Source organism: Euphorbia lathyris, chromosome 9 (genome assembly GCF_963576675.1).
Source record: "Euphorbia lathyris chromosome 9, ddEupLath1.1, whole genome shotgun sequence".
NCBI classification, from domain to species: Eukaryota; Viridiplantae; Streptophyta; class Magnoliopsida; order Malpighiales; family Euphorbiaceae; genus Euphorbia; species Euphorbia lathyris.
The window spans coordinates 52,503,371-52,517,783 of NC_088918.1; the positions used below are offsets into that span (position 1 = coordinate 52,503,371).

The 14,413-nt window shown below is 37.2% G+C and overlaps 1 protein-coding gene across 13 annotated transcripts; it reads left to right on the forward strand.

Annotated features, from left to right (window-relative positions):
- The first annotated feature begins 2,210 nt into the window (after window positions 1-2,210).
- On the forward strand, window positions 2,211-8,473 carry LOC136205924 (protein FAR1-RELATED SEQUENCE 2). 13 transcript variants are annotated; one of them, XM_065996784.1, is made up of 10 exons: window positions 2,212-2,526; window positions 3,092-5,232; window positions 5,332-5,388; window positions 5,500-5,568; window positions 5,666-5,731; window positions 5,824-5,889; window positions 6,002-6,064; window positions 6,160-6,228; window positions 6,312-6,409; window positions 8,182-8,473. In XM_065996784.1, exons 2-9 carry the CDS (start codon window positions 3,136-3,138, stop codon window positions 6,384-6,386), a joined length of 2,562 nt encoding a protein of 853 aa, XP_065852856.1. In that variant the 5' UTR covers window positions 2,212-2,526; window positions 3,092-3,135; the 3' UTR covers window positions 6,387-6,409; window positions 8,182-8,473. The 13 variants fall into 13 exon arrangements, 8 of the variants coding, with proteins under 8 accessions (XP_065852856.1, XP_065852855.1, XP_065852854.1 ...); XM_065996783.1 differs by having other exon boundaries at window positions 8,245-8,473; XM_065996782.1 differs by lacking the exon at window positions 8,182-8,473 and adding an exon at window positions 8,032-8,174.
- Window positions 8,474-14,413: the final 5,940 nt, after the last annotated feature.

Below are 14,413 nucleotides of genomic sequence, written 5' to 3' on the forward strand. Positions count from 1 at the left end.
GTAATCAACCTTAATAATAGCAATCGCAATGATTGCCTCTAACAGATCGATACGAGATCAAAGAGAGAGTAAGAAAGATTGTAATTAGCCGAGACGGTTGCGGAACGATTCCTCTAGCCCTTCTATTTAGTGTTGGCCGAATTATGGGGTTAGGGAGTCTATTTATAGACTTCTCAAAACCCTAATCCCAATTGTGTTAGGTAATTAAATAATTGGAATCTTATTCGAAATAAGATTCCTAATTAGATAATTAAATAAACACTAGACTATTATCTAAATAATAATATATCTAGATGATTATTATTAATCAAATTAATAATTAATTAATGTTAGGGATAATTAATTAGAGTTTCAATCACATAAAAACTTCTAATTAATATTATCAGATAATCCTTTAATTTAATTCATAACCATAATCAAATTATAATTATTAATCAAATTAATTTATCCCTAATTAATCTACAAATTTCGGCCCATATATATAGTGTCTCACTAATTACATTTTCGTCCTCCGATTCCAAGTCCCATATACGACCCATTAGGTTCTTTATTGCCACTAGCCGTATATATCATTTGAAATTATTCATCATGATTAATTCCAACATATATATAACGGAATACCGTCGCGAGCTGTTACTAGCAGAACCTATGATATTCCCCCAGAGCAATTAAGAAGTCAGGTTGATAACTGACGTTAACCTTTCTGTATTAGGTACAGTATAAATCAATGAGATGAACAGTTGACACTTTTAGATAAATCAATCCATACTGTTATCTGAAGTCGGGTCCCAATCCTAATGAACTCCTTCACCGGATCCATGTAACTGTTTAGATATCTAAATATCTAAATCTTGTGAGATCAGCTTTCTGTCTCGACAGAAAACAGCGTTACATGCAAGTCTCAACAGTGATATACCAACCTCTATAACATATTACTTGACTTGGGTTGATTTTAAGTTTATTGATCTTATTATAAAGTATAGTCTCACTTTATGCTTGTATGAACACTTTATAACTACTTAAATAAACTTAGGATTATTTTCTTTATGAAAGATTTGTGCCTTTATATATAGTTACATTTTAATGCTATATATCTGATTAAACAAATGACTAAATAAACAATTTATTCATTAATATTTATATCCTAAAACAATTGTCTTTAGGACACTAAACTCCAACAATAACATCCAGATATTATCCTTGGGCCAAATCCATAAGAATCCATAAGTAAAAGGATCAATTGGTAATTAACAAAGCCTTGCCGCAAGACAATATTTGCCAAGTCAAGGTAGTGGCGTATACCAGAAGCCATACGCCATAAAAGACCTTGCCACGTGGATACGCCTCGTAGAGGCCGTACGCCATATAGGACCTACGTCCGCTAGGCTGCAACAGACACGCCTTCCAAGATAGATTCGCTCATGGTGTCACCGAGTCGTTTTCTAGGAAACCGTTATAACCAATAGCATTAATGGTTCCTTAAAGGCACTAACGACCAAACATAGAGAATGTATCATTAATAAATTAAAGGGGCATTAAATGAAGGACTCTCTACCTTCGATGGTTATGGAATCTAATATAAATACCCACACTCTAAGGTATTGAAGGTACACATTCTTATTCCCAACTTTGTGCTTATAGTTTATTCTATCAAAATCTTTATTGACTTAAGCATCGGAGTATTCCCGGTCGAACTCAATGGCGCCTCACAGGGAAGAGCTCCCATCAAGAATTTTTTACGAGTTATCAATTGGTGCGGTGAACGTGAAGCTCTAAAATTAATAGAGTTACACCACAAACATAATGACATCAGAGGGGCAAACCCTTCCTCTGGTGGGACCACCGTTCCACTCTTTGTTGGGAATATCACACTCCCAATGGATGAGGTAGTTCAACCAGCACATGAATTCTCACCCCCTTCTTTCAACGAACAAGTCCTGGATACAATAACACACAATTTGGGTCGAGATTCTGCCGATCGTGTAAGGTTGATGTTAGTAAACCAGCATGTAGGAGAAGCAACAACAAGCAGACCTCCAGCTTATGGTCATGGGAGGCTATTTGGAGGAGGAACTAACCAAGGGCATTGGGACCCGTAACCAAGGTAAAATTACACAAAATTGCTCCTTTTATAGGTAGAGGTATTTTTTGTATCTTATTATTACTATTATTTTTCATTATGGTGCTCAATACACATCCTTTTGGTATTTTAACTAGGGTATAAAAACAAACACTCTCAAGCAAAGATTTCCTTAGCAATAATTGTTTGTAAAGAGCCCCAAATTATCCGATTTCATAAACATGCCTCTGGGAGATGCTATACTTGACAAACAGGACCATTGCTTAGTGCTACCAGAAAGGAATAAGCCCCCGAAGCTCTCTGATCACATCGACGTAAGAGGTGCACTGTCACTCGTCTTCTTCACTCTCTTGTTATTGTCGCCGCCGCCGTCATTCATTCGCCGTTCATCTTGCGGTTCTAAAAATACATGTTGGTTCAATTTTACTTCGATTTTTCCTTTAGCTGTGAGTTGTCCTACTTGATAATAGTAGTTTGTCATTAAGAATCTGAAATTTAAATTACTCCCCCATTACTTACAGATGAACCAAACTTTTGAGATTTGTACAATTGGAAAAAATTAGAAATTGTTTATGATTTCAGTTATTTCTACATTTTGTATTTCATTTGAATTTATAGGTTAATCATATTTAACTTCAGTTCTAGGCCATGCCAACAAGATTCATGTCAGAATTATAAATATGTGAATAAGGTATACGAACAAATTTACCTTGTGGAGTTAAAAAGTCAGTTTTCTTCCATCCAAATGTCAATTGTTCTTTGTTTTTTTCGTAATTTCTTCATGTTGTTGCTGAGCAAGAGTGGAATTGTGTTTTTCTTGTCATTATATTACAGTTCAACCAATTGTTCAGTTAGCTGTAATGGATCCTACTAGATATTTAGATTTGAATATGTGGTGATAGAAGTAACATCTTTATTCTTGAAGCTGAAATTGCACATGTTCTCCTGTCTTAATTTTGCTTGTGATGCTGCGTTCTTAGCTTACTATTTCATTTTCTTCCAATTTTTCAGGTGCCTGTTAAATTGTTATTTTTCCAGTAGATTTTGTTATTTTCATGGAAACAGATCTTGAGATGTCTTCACACGAGCATGAGAAAGTAACGATTAGATCATATACAAATACTAATGGCATGGATAGAGTAGATCAATCGCATGATACTGAAGATCGGATATATTCTTCAACAAGTGTTCATAATGTAGAGCCCTGCAAGCCAAGTGAAATAGGTTGTTTTAGTGGTGGAGATAACATAGAAGAGACTGCTGTAAGAGCTGATGTTCTTGATAAAGGTGTGACCTCTGAGCCTCAAGTTGGTTTAGAATTTGATACAAAGGAAGCAGCATATTCGTTCTACAGAGAATATGCTCGATCTGTTGGATTTGGAATCACAATAAAAGCAAGTCGACGTTCAAAAAAATCTGGAAAATTTATTGATGTAAAAATTGCATGCTCTAGATTTGGAAGCAAACGTGAAACTAGTGCAACTGTGAATCCCCGGTCATGCGTGAAGACAGATTGCAAAGCAGGCATGCAAATGAAGAGGATACATGATGAAAAGTGGGTTATATGTAGTTTCATAAAGGAGCATAATCATGAGATTTGTGAGGATGATTTTTATAATTCTATACAGGGGCGCAATAAGCAATCTTGTACAGTTGAATCGCAAAAGAAAGGGCTGCAGTTGGCTTTGGCTGAGGACGATATAAATTTCATTCTTGAGTATTTTATGTGCATGCAGTCTGAGAGTCCTAATTTCTTTTATTCATTAGATCTGCAGCATGGTAAACATTTGAAAAATATGTTCTGGATTGATGCAAAAGCTAGACATGATTATAGATTTTTCTGTGATGTTGTCTTCTTTGATACCTTTTATCTTAGCAGAAAACATAACATTCCTTATGCTCCGATTATTGGAGTTAATCACCATTTCCAATTCAAGGTTCTTGGATGTGCATTGATTGGAGAGCAGGATACTTCGACATTTGTTTGGCTAATGAAAACCTGGTGTAAAGCAGTGGGTGGCCAAGTTCCTGAAGTGGTTATTACTGAGCAAGCACAATATTTGAATGAAGCTGTTGCAGATGTGTTTCCTGGTGCGCGCCACTGTTATTGTTTATGGCATGTATTGAATGAGTTGCCTGCACACTTGTCTCACCTTATAAATCAAGGTGAAACTTTCATGGTAAAATTCAGAAAATGCGTTTATAGATCTTGGGCAGATGAAGATTTTGAAAAGAGATGGTGGAAAATGGTTGATAAATTTGAACTCCAGGAAAACAAGTGGATTCAATCATTGTATGATGATCGTAAAAAGTGGGTACCAACTTATATGCAAGATACGCTTTTAGCTGGAATGTCTACAACTGAGAGGCATGGAAGTATTGCCTCTTTCTTTGATAAGTATATTCACAAGGAAACCACATTGAAGGAGTTCATGGAGAAATATAAGATACTATTGCAAGATGCTTTTGAAATGGAAGTCCAAGCTGATTTTGAAACACGAAATAAAGAACCTACACTGAGATCTCACTCAGTTTTTGAGAAACAAATGTCAACAATCTATACGGATGCAATATTCAAGAAATTTCAGGTTGAGGTGTTGGGGATAGTTTCATGTCAGCTTCAGAAGGAAAGTGAAGATGGGTCAACCCTTAAATTTCGAGTTGATGATTTTGAAGAACGACAGGATTTTCTTGTTGCCTGGAATAGAGCAGATTCAGATATTCATTGTTTATGTCGGTCTTTTGAATATAGAGGTTTTCTTTGCAAACACGCTTTACTTGTTCTTCAAATGTCTGGCATGTCCAGCATCCCATCACACTATATACTCAAACGATGGACAAAAGATGCAAAAGTGACTCAATTTGTTGGTGAAGTTTCAAAAGTTCTTCCTTGTAGGGCAGATCGTTTCAATGAGCTATGTAAACAAGCCATCAGACTGGGTGAAGCTGGGTCTTTATGTGAAGAAGCTTATCAAATCGCTTTTCAGGCATTGGAGGAAGTCCTGGAAAGTTGTGTAGGTGTCAAAAACTCTGTTGGGCGTGTTTTAGAGTCCAACACATTGGCTTCTCCTGGTTTTGTTGGCATTGGAGAAGGTAAAGACACCAATATGGCTAAATCATCCAAAAAAAAGAAAACTTATAAGAAAAAAAAGGTAAGTAGTGAGTTTGTTGCTTGAATAGCAGATGCTACAATAGTGTTTTTCTGTTGGGAATTTTATGCCCTTTGAAGTAGATTGTGTTCTATATTGTAGGTTGTTTCTGAGCCCGAAGGAATAAGGATTGGTATGACAGACAACTATCAACAATTGGTTTGTCATATTGGAGCTTGCTTGTCTTTCCAGTATTTGCTTTGATCGTTGAAATAAACCAATAACATGCGTCTGTAAAATGCCATTTGATTATTGATATGAAATATGCAGGACCAGGTAAATTCTAGAGCACACACCACTCAGAACTGTTATGTTCCACAACAAGATGTGCGTGATATGGTATGAAATGTTGTGTTAAGTCGCAAGATATTGTGGATTGAAATTAGATCCTGATCTCGTTTTTTTTTTTTCCTTTTTCTCCCTTGGTCTTTTGCAGGAATTGGGCTCCAGGGCCCCAACTTTTGATGGTTTTTATGGTTCTCAACATAGCATGCAGGGAGTGGTATGAAAATTCTTATCATTTCCGTCAACTGCATACAGTATACATCTATTGTATAATGACAACGGTTGTGCATTCTTAAATACTAATTACAGGGACAATTGAGCTCAATTCCGCCGATTCGTGATGGTTACTATAGTCAGCAGGGATTACCAGGCTTGGTATGATGCTTGTCTATAACCTAGCATGAGTTTTTTATATAATAAATTGGTAGGAAACCTGGCAGTATAAGTTGAATGATTTGGCATTCTGATTTCTATCTTTCACATTAAGGGGCAGTTGCATTCAATTCCAGCATGTAGTTCGTACGAGGCCCAACCAAGTATGCAAGCTCTGGTATCTGATTTGAAAAATTGTTGTTAAGTTTAACAATTTGATTTTATCTGCAGTAAAACAGTGGCATATCCTGGTTTGCATACTTTTGATTGCAGGGACAGCTAGGGTTTAGAGCGCCAAACCTGCAAGGCTGTTTTGACATCCACAGTGATTTGCAAGATATAGTATGCATCATTTAAATGTATTATATGCCTGTTATTCCTATTTAGAGTTCCGTTGGTACATAATATGGTGCTGATGACTGCAGGAACAGCCTATTGACTCAACACAGTTTCATGGCATTGCACCGAAGCATCTACATGATAAACACCTCTCACAATAATGCATCCTGAGACATGAGAATAGGTAGAGTATGATTTTTCCCTTTAGTTCAGTTATCTGTAAAGAAGATGCATGGAGGTATGTCTCTGGTAGAATTCAGAATTTTTACATTAGCTTTTGCTTATTATCCTTGTTTCTATGTTATGTTAACAAAACTTGATATTGAGATGGTATGATGATGAGCATCAGTGGTTACAAGCTAGTCATTTTATCATGGCTTAATACATCAAGGCCCATTGAACTTGGCTAGAAAAATTGATTGGCACTCTGAACTTTAATGGTGTCTCGTTATCTCCTGAACTTAATGTGTCATTAGCCCCCTAAATCCATGTGGCAGAACAATGTGAGATTTGAACAAGTTAAAATGTATATCACTTTTAAACAAGTTCAGGAATCACCGTGACAGGGGCCAATATGTCATTTTAAGTAAGTTTAGGGGGTCAATATGTCACTATTAGTATGTTTGGGGGCTACCGAGAAACCTTTAAAATTTCACGAGGCCAATTGATTTTCTGATCAAGTTGATGGCACCTGATGTATTCGGCTTATTTTCAATTAAGCATTTGTAGAATCAGTTTTAGGTTTCAGGTAGGTGAGGATGATTTAGTAATCTTGGATGATTATAGATTTGTAGGATAATGGTTAGATTTTTATTTTTAGGTTTCTTGTGCTTATGCTATGGCGAATCACAAATATGTTTTTATCACGTTTTGAACCAAAGTCATTAATATGTAAATGCTTAAAATTACATGATTTTTTTTAGAGATATTATATATATATATATATTTTTTTGGTAGGAAGATATTATATAATTTATCATTACTATAATATCATTTTTTTTTTGAGATTATGTTATTATTCAGATAATAAAAATATGATAATTATAAATACAAGTTTTTTTTTGAAAAAATAAATACAAGTTAATATAGTATAAAATATATATAATTATTATAAATATCATTGTAGTAGAATTATATTTATAAAAATTGCTATTGATTCCAATTAATGTAAGAAAGAAATAAGTCCATAGAAAATTAGATCTCGATTTTTAATTAAACCAAATATTTTTTTTTATCAAATTCTCGTTTTAATTTTATATTTCGATTTCGATTCAAATATCTCGATACCATGTTTCTTGCAATGAATCAATCATACTGGCTATTGCAATTAGCTTCTCATAATATTTTCATCAATGTCATTCATGAAAATAACATTTTTTTTTGACATGTCTCTCCTTCTTGAGTGAGTTTTCGTTTGTCTCTCCTTGAGTGAGAGTTTTTTGTTTTCGTTTGTGATTTGATGGAAAGTGGCATGGCCAGTCTGCAGTTTTGATCACATGGACCTTAATGACCAAATGAATTTGGTCATTCACCGTTAGATCTAGGCTACTAGAATCCCATGGTGGAGATTCAAAGCATCCTAAAACTCAGATTTAATAAGTCTAGATCTAACGGTGAATGAGCAAATTCATTTGGTCATTAAGGTCCATGTGAACAGTGCTCGGCTAGTCCGTCTCTAGATGATGAGCATGGTCATTTGGATTTTAGTGCTGGATCGGAGAGTGGTAATGGTGTGAACTAGGATTATCCTTGGTTGGAAAATTTCTTACTAATAAACCTATCAATTTCATTGCCATGAAGAATCAGATGTCCGGTTTGTGAAGGCCTGGCAGGGGGATTGCTATTACTAAGTTGGAGGCAAATCTTTTCATTTTTGAATTCTTTCATAAAGTTGATCACAATTGTGTTTTGCCTGGGAGCCCTTGGTCGTTTAATAACTATTTATTAGTTCTGAAGGAATGGAAGCTTGGGGAACTCGCAGAGAATGTTATGCTTGATTATGCACCTTTTTGGATTCAGGTGTATGATCTTCTAATGGGATTGATGTCAGAAATCGTGGGACGACAGATCGGCTCATTCCTTGGTACTTTGTGGAATATGACGTCAATGACAACTCTTCTTTGCACCGTCAGTTTATGCGGATTCGTGTGTCTATTGATGTCAGAAAGCCATTAAAGTGGTTCAAGAAGATAAAAAAAAGGGTCAAAATGATTGGAGTGTTATTAATTCAAGTATAAGTGTTTATGCATTTTCTGTTATTTTTGTGGTTTACTAGGCCATACTAAACGTTTTTGTGAGAAATAGTTTACTGTCAAACTAGAGGAGCTAAAACGTGAATTGAGGTAAATGGTTAAAAGCTCCGGTGAGGAGGGGTGGGGTGCAGATTGGAGCGCGGTGGCTTCGGGAACCTAGCATCTTAATTGGTGGGGCCTTTGGTTTGGGAGTGGAGGGAATTCAAAAATTGAAAACCTTAAATTTTTGCAATTGAATAAAGAAAGGAGGTCTAATCCCCATTTTTCAAGGATAAGGCAATCTAATGAGATTAGCAGCTGGGAATAACAAATGTGTTAATTCCAATATTATAGGAGTTAGTGACGAGCGGGTCTATGACATGTCAGATGGTTTGGATGGATTCGGGTCAAATATGGTTTTGGATTTAGACGGGTTGTTTGACTTTACTGATGATAGGAAACGACGTCGTGAAGGTTCCTGAAAGTGGTTTGGGTCAGAAGCCTATTCCTAATCCTGCTTTCAATGATTACATCATTGGAGGGACAAACCAATGGAGAACTCTAGTTCTTTGATTGTACAAGATAATGATTTCTCTTTTGATCATGAAGCGAGCTCAATGAGTTGTCTCAACTGGAACTGTCGAGGTCTGGACAACCCCCAAGCAATTCGCTCGTTGGGAGATTTATTGAAATCTCATCCTTCGGATATTGTTTTTCTTATGGAGACATTTGTTGACAAAAATCGTATCGATTTCTTGCAAAGGAAGTTCCATTTTCATGGTGGTTTTTGTTGAAACACAATTTCCAAGAGTTTCTGATTCTGACAACAATAATTTAATTAGAATCCCAAAATAATTTAATCAAGAAATTTAAGTTTAAATTGATTATTGCTAACCTTGTTATTAAATATGTTAAGACATGCCATTAATTCAAGACAAAAGAAAATGAGCTCACAAAAATAAAAAGCCCAAAGATAAACCATAAGCCCACTGATTTGGAAGCCCAGAAGCAAAGAGTAAAGACAGATGACATTAATAAAAGACAAATCACGCGTGTTCTCAAGAAGCAATTAGGGATGCAAGTAGGGCGGAGATTCCCCGATCCCGTTGATGACTCGCCTCGACGGGGATGGGGAATCACCGATAAGAATTCCCATGGGACAGGGATGGGGAATCTTGGTATTTGCACTGCAGTACTGGTAGAATTATGGGGTTTGTATTTTGGTCTCAAGTACGTGATGCTCGTAAAATATATAGCAATAAATAGGACAAGTGTATCCTATCGCAACAAGTAATATAGTGCTTAAGCACGAGATCGAACCACAAGGACTACTATCCTAATTAGTGCATTCAATTGGTAGTGTGTTTGTTTAGCTAGGTTAAAAAGCAATTTGGTGTTTAAACTAATAAAATAAACAACTAAACTAAGAAAGCAGTAAACAGAACTAGCCGCATGGTGGATTGTGATTAATGATAGTTACAGCCTAGGAAGGAGAATCCATTGGTTAATTCCTATGAATGGGTTTATCGGGGTTCAGGTTCAAGTTCAACTAGTGATCGAAGGTAATTGCCCTAAGTGAAGAACTAATGTGATCAGTATTGCCCTTCCTATTCACATGCATTCGGGTGACGGCTTGATTAGGCATATACCCTAGGTCATGCAAAGCATTAGGTTTCTTGGCAACTAAGGCTAAAGCCGTAGCCCAGCCACGAAGCCTCATTCCTAGTGGTCTCTAGTGAAGTCAGGTTAATGCAAATTCAGTATAGATTATCCCATGGTCAAGGATCCATCTAACTATTATCTAGCTAATGTCAGGGTTACATGCATTAGGCATATTATATACATAAAGCGCTAGTTGGTCATTATCAATGCTCATTCTAGCAATTAATCCTGTTCCTAACATTACCTAGGCATAAAACATGCATAAACTGATCGAATCAAAAGCCAAATCTCAAACCCTAAACCCTAAACATTCATAGCAATCACACCAATTTCATCCCCATCCTAGATTGGATGGGGATTAGTTTATAGACAAACCAATCATTATAAACATGCAATTGAGGATAAACGAAAGCATTCTTGAATAAATGTAATAAAGATTAAGGGAAGGAGAAGAAGATTCTAAAACCCGTTCGTCTGATTACAATGTAAAACAAGAGAGATCCTCCACCCTTTGAGCTGTTCTTCACAGAAATTAATCTAAAACTACAAACTGTTTGGGATCTAAAGCTAAGAATATAAAACTGGAACGGAAAATTAATAAAATGTCTAAATCTCCCCGAAGAACTGAGTTAAGCCGCCTATTTATAGTCGTAGGCGGATAACCTAGGTCTCCGGGGGTAATAAGGTCCTTTCCCGTGCTAAAATAGGTATTTTAAAACCTAAAATTCGAGATTCCAGCTGGGGAGAGGCGTTTTTGTGCCTCTCCCGCCTCGTCTCGCCGAGACAGGCCTGTGTCTCGACGAGACAGGCACCCAGATGGGGCAAAAGGTCCGGTTTTTCCTCCATTTTGGTCCCTGGGCTTTCGAAATCCGCTCTAATGGCACCTGGTGAATCCCAAAAGTGCTCCGACGGTCCCTGAATTGTCCGGAATTGCTCCAAAAGGCTCGGGTCTGGTTCGGGAATACTCAAATACGCCTTAAAACACCTGAAAACACAGAAAATGCCATAAATACTCGAAACTACTTATTTTTACTAAAAGCGAACCAAATGACAACAAAACTGAAAGGAAATAAAGCGAAAACGAACTAAAAAGGGCCTAAAAACCCTATACAAATGGGAGCTATCAACGTCCCCACACTTGAACCTTGCTTGTCCTCAAGTAAGAAAGAATCGAAAGCAGTGAAAAATCAACAAATAGCTCCCGTACACGGACGAGGATCCATTGCACCTTTATTATCCATACTGTTTCAGACTACTCAAGTTGCAATTAAAAATGACATGAACCTCAAAACTGTCTCCAAAACCGATCAAGTAATTTTATCAACCAACACTTTGCAAAAACGAAAGGCGAGGACTAAGACTGCTAGCTCACAGGTGGTCGCTCTTACACTCAAGTGTTTAGGGAAAATATGCATATGGTAAACGCTCGACAGTTTATTGCACAAAATGGTCACGTTGGGATTGCATCATCCATCTGGTCGAGATTAGCATCACAATTAAACAAGATTATAGGTCTTTACAGGGTTGTAACAGAGGCTAAAGGTTTGGGGGTAGGAAAAAGGGAATTTAGGCAAAAAGTTAATGACTCAACTAGTTAGAATTTGGCAAATTGTCACCTTTTCCGCTGTGTGCGAGATAAAAGCTCAAGGTTGTTTTGTTTTTAGTTCGGGAAGCAACTAAAGTACTCCTTCCATCCTTTCCTCTACAATTTATTTGGTTCTAGCTTCGAACCATATGATTTTTTTTTTTTTAAAGATGAAGGATCGAGGGGACGAAAGGTCAATTGAGTGGGTTACTTCTTCTATATAGAGTGACAACCTTTTAGTTATAGCTAACGGAAGTTCGAATGGTATGTGCCCAAGTATTTTTCTAACCGGTATTGAGTCAATTAACTAGGGTGAGAAAGGATATTTATGAAAGCTAAGGGCTTGTACTCGGTTGATCAAAGAAGAGGGAAAAATAAGGCTCAAAGTGGCTTATCTAGTGGAATTGGTAAGGGATTTTGGCTAATCAAAGAAAAGGCTAAGTTCACAAGGGGCTATACCTAGATTGCCTAATCATTTCAAGTTCAATTATAACACAACATTCAACCAGTATTGGATGCAATTCCTATGAGCATAATGACAATAACTGTATCCCACACCTAAGAGATCAATTGTTCCTAAAAATGAGTCTAAAATCTTGATCTTTTGGCTCTAACTCACACTTTAGGGGTTAATTGTAACAATCCTAGCCTCACCTAACGAATCGTTCCATGTCAATCTTACTTAAATGACACTCTTTGGAGACTCAAATGTTGTTCACAAGTTTTTTCATGCATCAATTTCAACTGAGCTTCCAGACTTTTAGGGCACAATTTCAATCGTCATGTCAGGATTACTAGATGCATCAAAATCAAGTACCTATTATTCTTTTTATTCCTAAAAGCTAATGGCAAAAACAGAAAAAAAAAACCACAAAAATTCAGAAATCCTAAAACATGCAAACGGTCTTAACGCAACACACACAAAAATGCATAAAAAGTAAAAACATGCATAATCAATGGAAGAACTTCAAAGTTTTCTATCCTATTGCAACCTCCCCACACTTACGATATGCATTTATTCCAGAAATGCAAAAGCAAAGCATAAAGTAAACTGTGAAAAAGAAATAGGATAGAAATACTCCCTAGGGGCGGCGATCCATCCAACCCCAAATATCACTTGCCATGCTATTGAAATCGAGGCGAAAATCCTGGAACTCGTAGTTGAGTGCCCGGATACTCTCCTTATTCTGTTCGCCCACAGCAATGGCGAGTTCCAACCTTTCCTCGAGTGCACCAGTTTGACCCGGTTGGTAATCTGCATCCTCAGCCTCCTCCTCCTCAGAACTTGTTGCCATCATATCTGCTGCACCTGTTCTAGATGAACTAGCTCCAGCTGTACCTGCCTCAAAATCTCTAGTCCACACACCAGATTTGTGAATAATATGTGCCCTATTCAGGTATTTTTTATCAAGCAACAAGAATGGAGTGGAGGGTCTGGCATTCAATTCCGTTTCGAGCTCCTCTAAAAAGGCCATTCGACTAATTATTGCCCCAAACGGGAAGGCAGTGCGCTTAGTGAAGCGGAAATGTGCCATTTGGTTCCACAGGACGTGGGCCATCCGAGCTGGACGGCCCTTTTTCATACACCACAGCATAAGGAGGTCCAATTCTGTGACCTTATCAGCCTCCCTCTGACCATTAAGGTTAAATGAAATCCACTTGTGCATTAGACGGTCCATTGGGTCCGTCAAACTTGCATTAGTGGCTGTTTTCTTGCTATAACTAGGCTCTCTCGATACTTCAGTGAAGTATTGGCTGTGGGTTAAGTCCCGCTCCCACTCAACAATATCGGCCTCCTTAAACCCGAAGGCCTCATTCATCTCCTCCTCAGTCCAGACACGCTCAATGTTATTAAGGCGAAAGTGCAAAGTTTTCACTCCGTCATCATCTGTCTCCAATTTCAGAGTCGTGTAGAACTCTAAAATAAAAGAGGGAGAGAGGTGGCGACGACGCCTTTCAATTATCAACCAATCCATATTAGACAAAAAAAATTGAACCCGCTCGTGTAAACCACACTGTGCCAACCAATCCCAATCAAAAAATCGAGGGATTGCACATTCATAATTTTTGATTTTTCTAAAAAGTCTACCTTCGTCAACAGATTCTATAAGGAAAGGACAATGATACCTCTGCGACAATGGGCTGGGGTGGTACCGGTTGGCGTTTGGTGGGGGGGGGGGGGGGGGCAGGAGGAGGATCGACGATTCTTGCACAAACTGTGCCAGGAATAGGCACCAGCTCCTCAGGGAGTGAATCAGTACATCGACGAAGACGGCGGCGTCGTGGTTGATCTTCCATTGAATCTGCAAAATAAAGAACACGAACAAGAAAAGAAAAGAAAAACACAATAACAATGAAAGTTAATTGCTGAAATCAAAACTAAAAGAAACAGTGAGGTAAGATTGTTCAGTAGCAATTTTGGAAGTTAAACCTAAAAAGAATTGAAATTAGAACAAAGAAACTCACTAAAATAAACTAACTCCTAAAACAAAAACATCCAACACAACCTAAATCAAATTCTAAATCTAAGAAATTCAAAACAAGAAACCATACCCACATGTTAATCCCTAATATTACCACAACCAAATGTACCTCTCAAAACAATCAATCTCTAATTCATCAATTTAAGCTTGTAAACGCTAAAAGATCCTTAATTAACTTTATCTCAATCAAATCCCTAAGTTTACTCAAAACAAAATCAAGGAATAAT

What these genes read in the sequence shown, in the direction of transcription:
- LOC136205924 (XM_065996784.1), top strand. Translation starts at nt 3,136, where the DNA reads ATGGAAACAGATCTTGAGATGTCTTCACACGAGCATGAGAAAGTAACG. An exon ending in AACATAGCATGCAGGGAGTG is followed by an intron (nt 5,732 to 5,823) that starts GTATGAAAATTC and finishes TACTAATTACAG; the next exon opens with GGACAATTGAGCTCAATTCC. An exon ending in AGCAGGGATTACCAGGCTTG is followed by an intron (nt 5,890 to 6,001) that starts GTATGATGCTTG and finishes TTTCACATTAAG; the next exon opens with GGGCAGTTGCATTCAATTCC.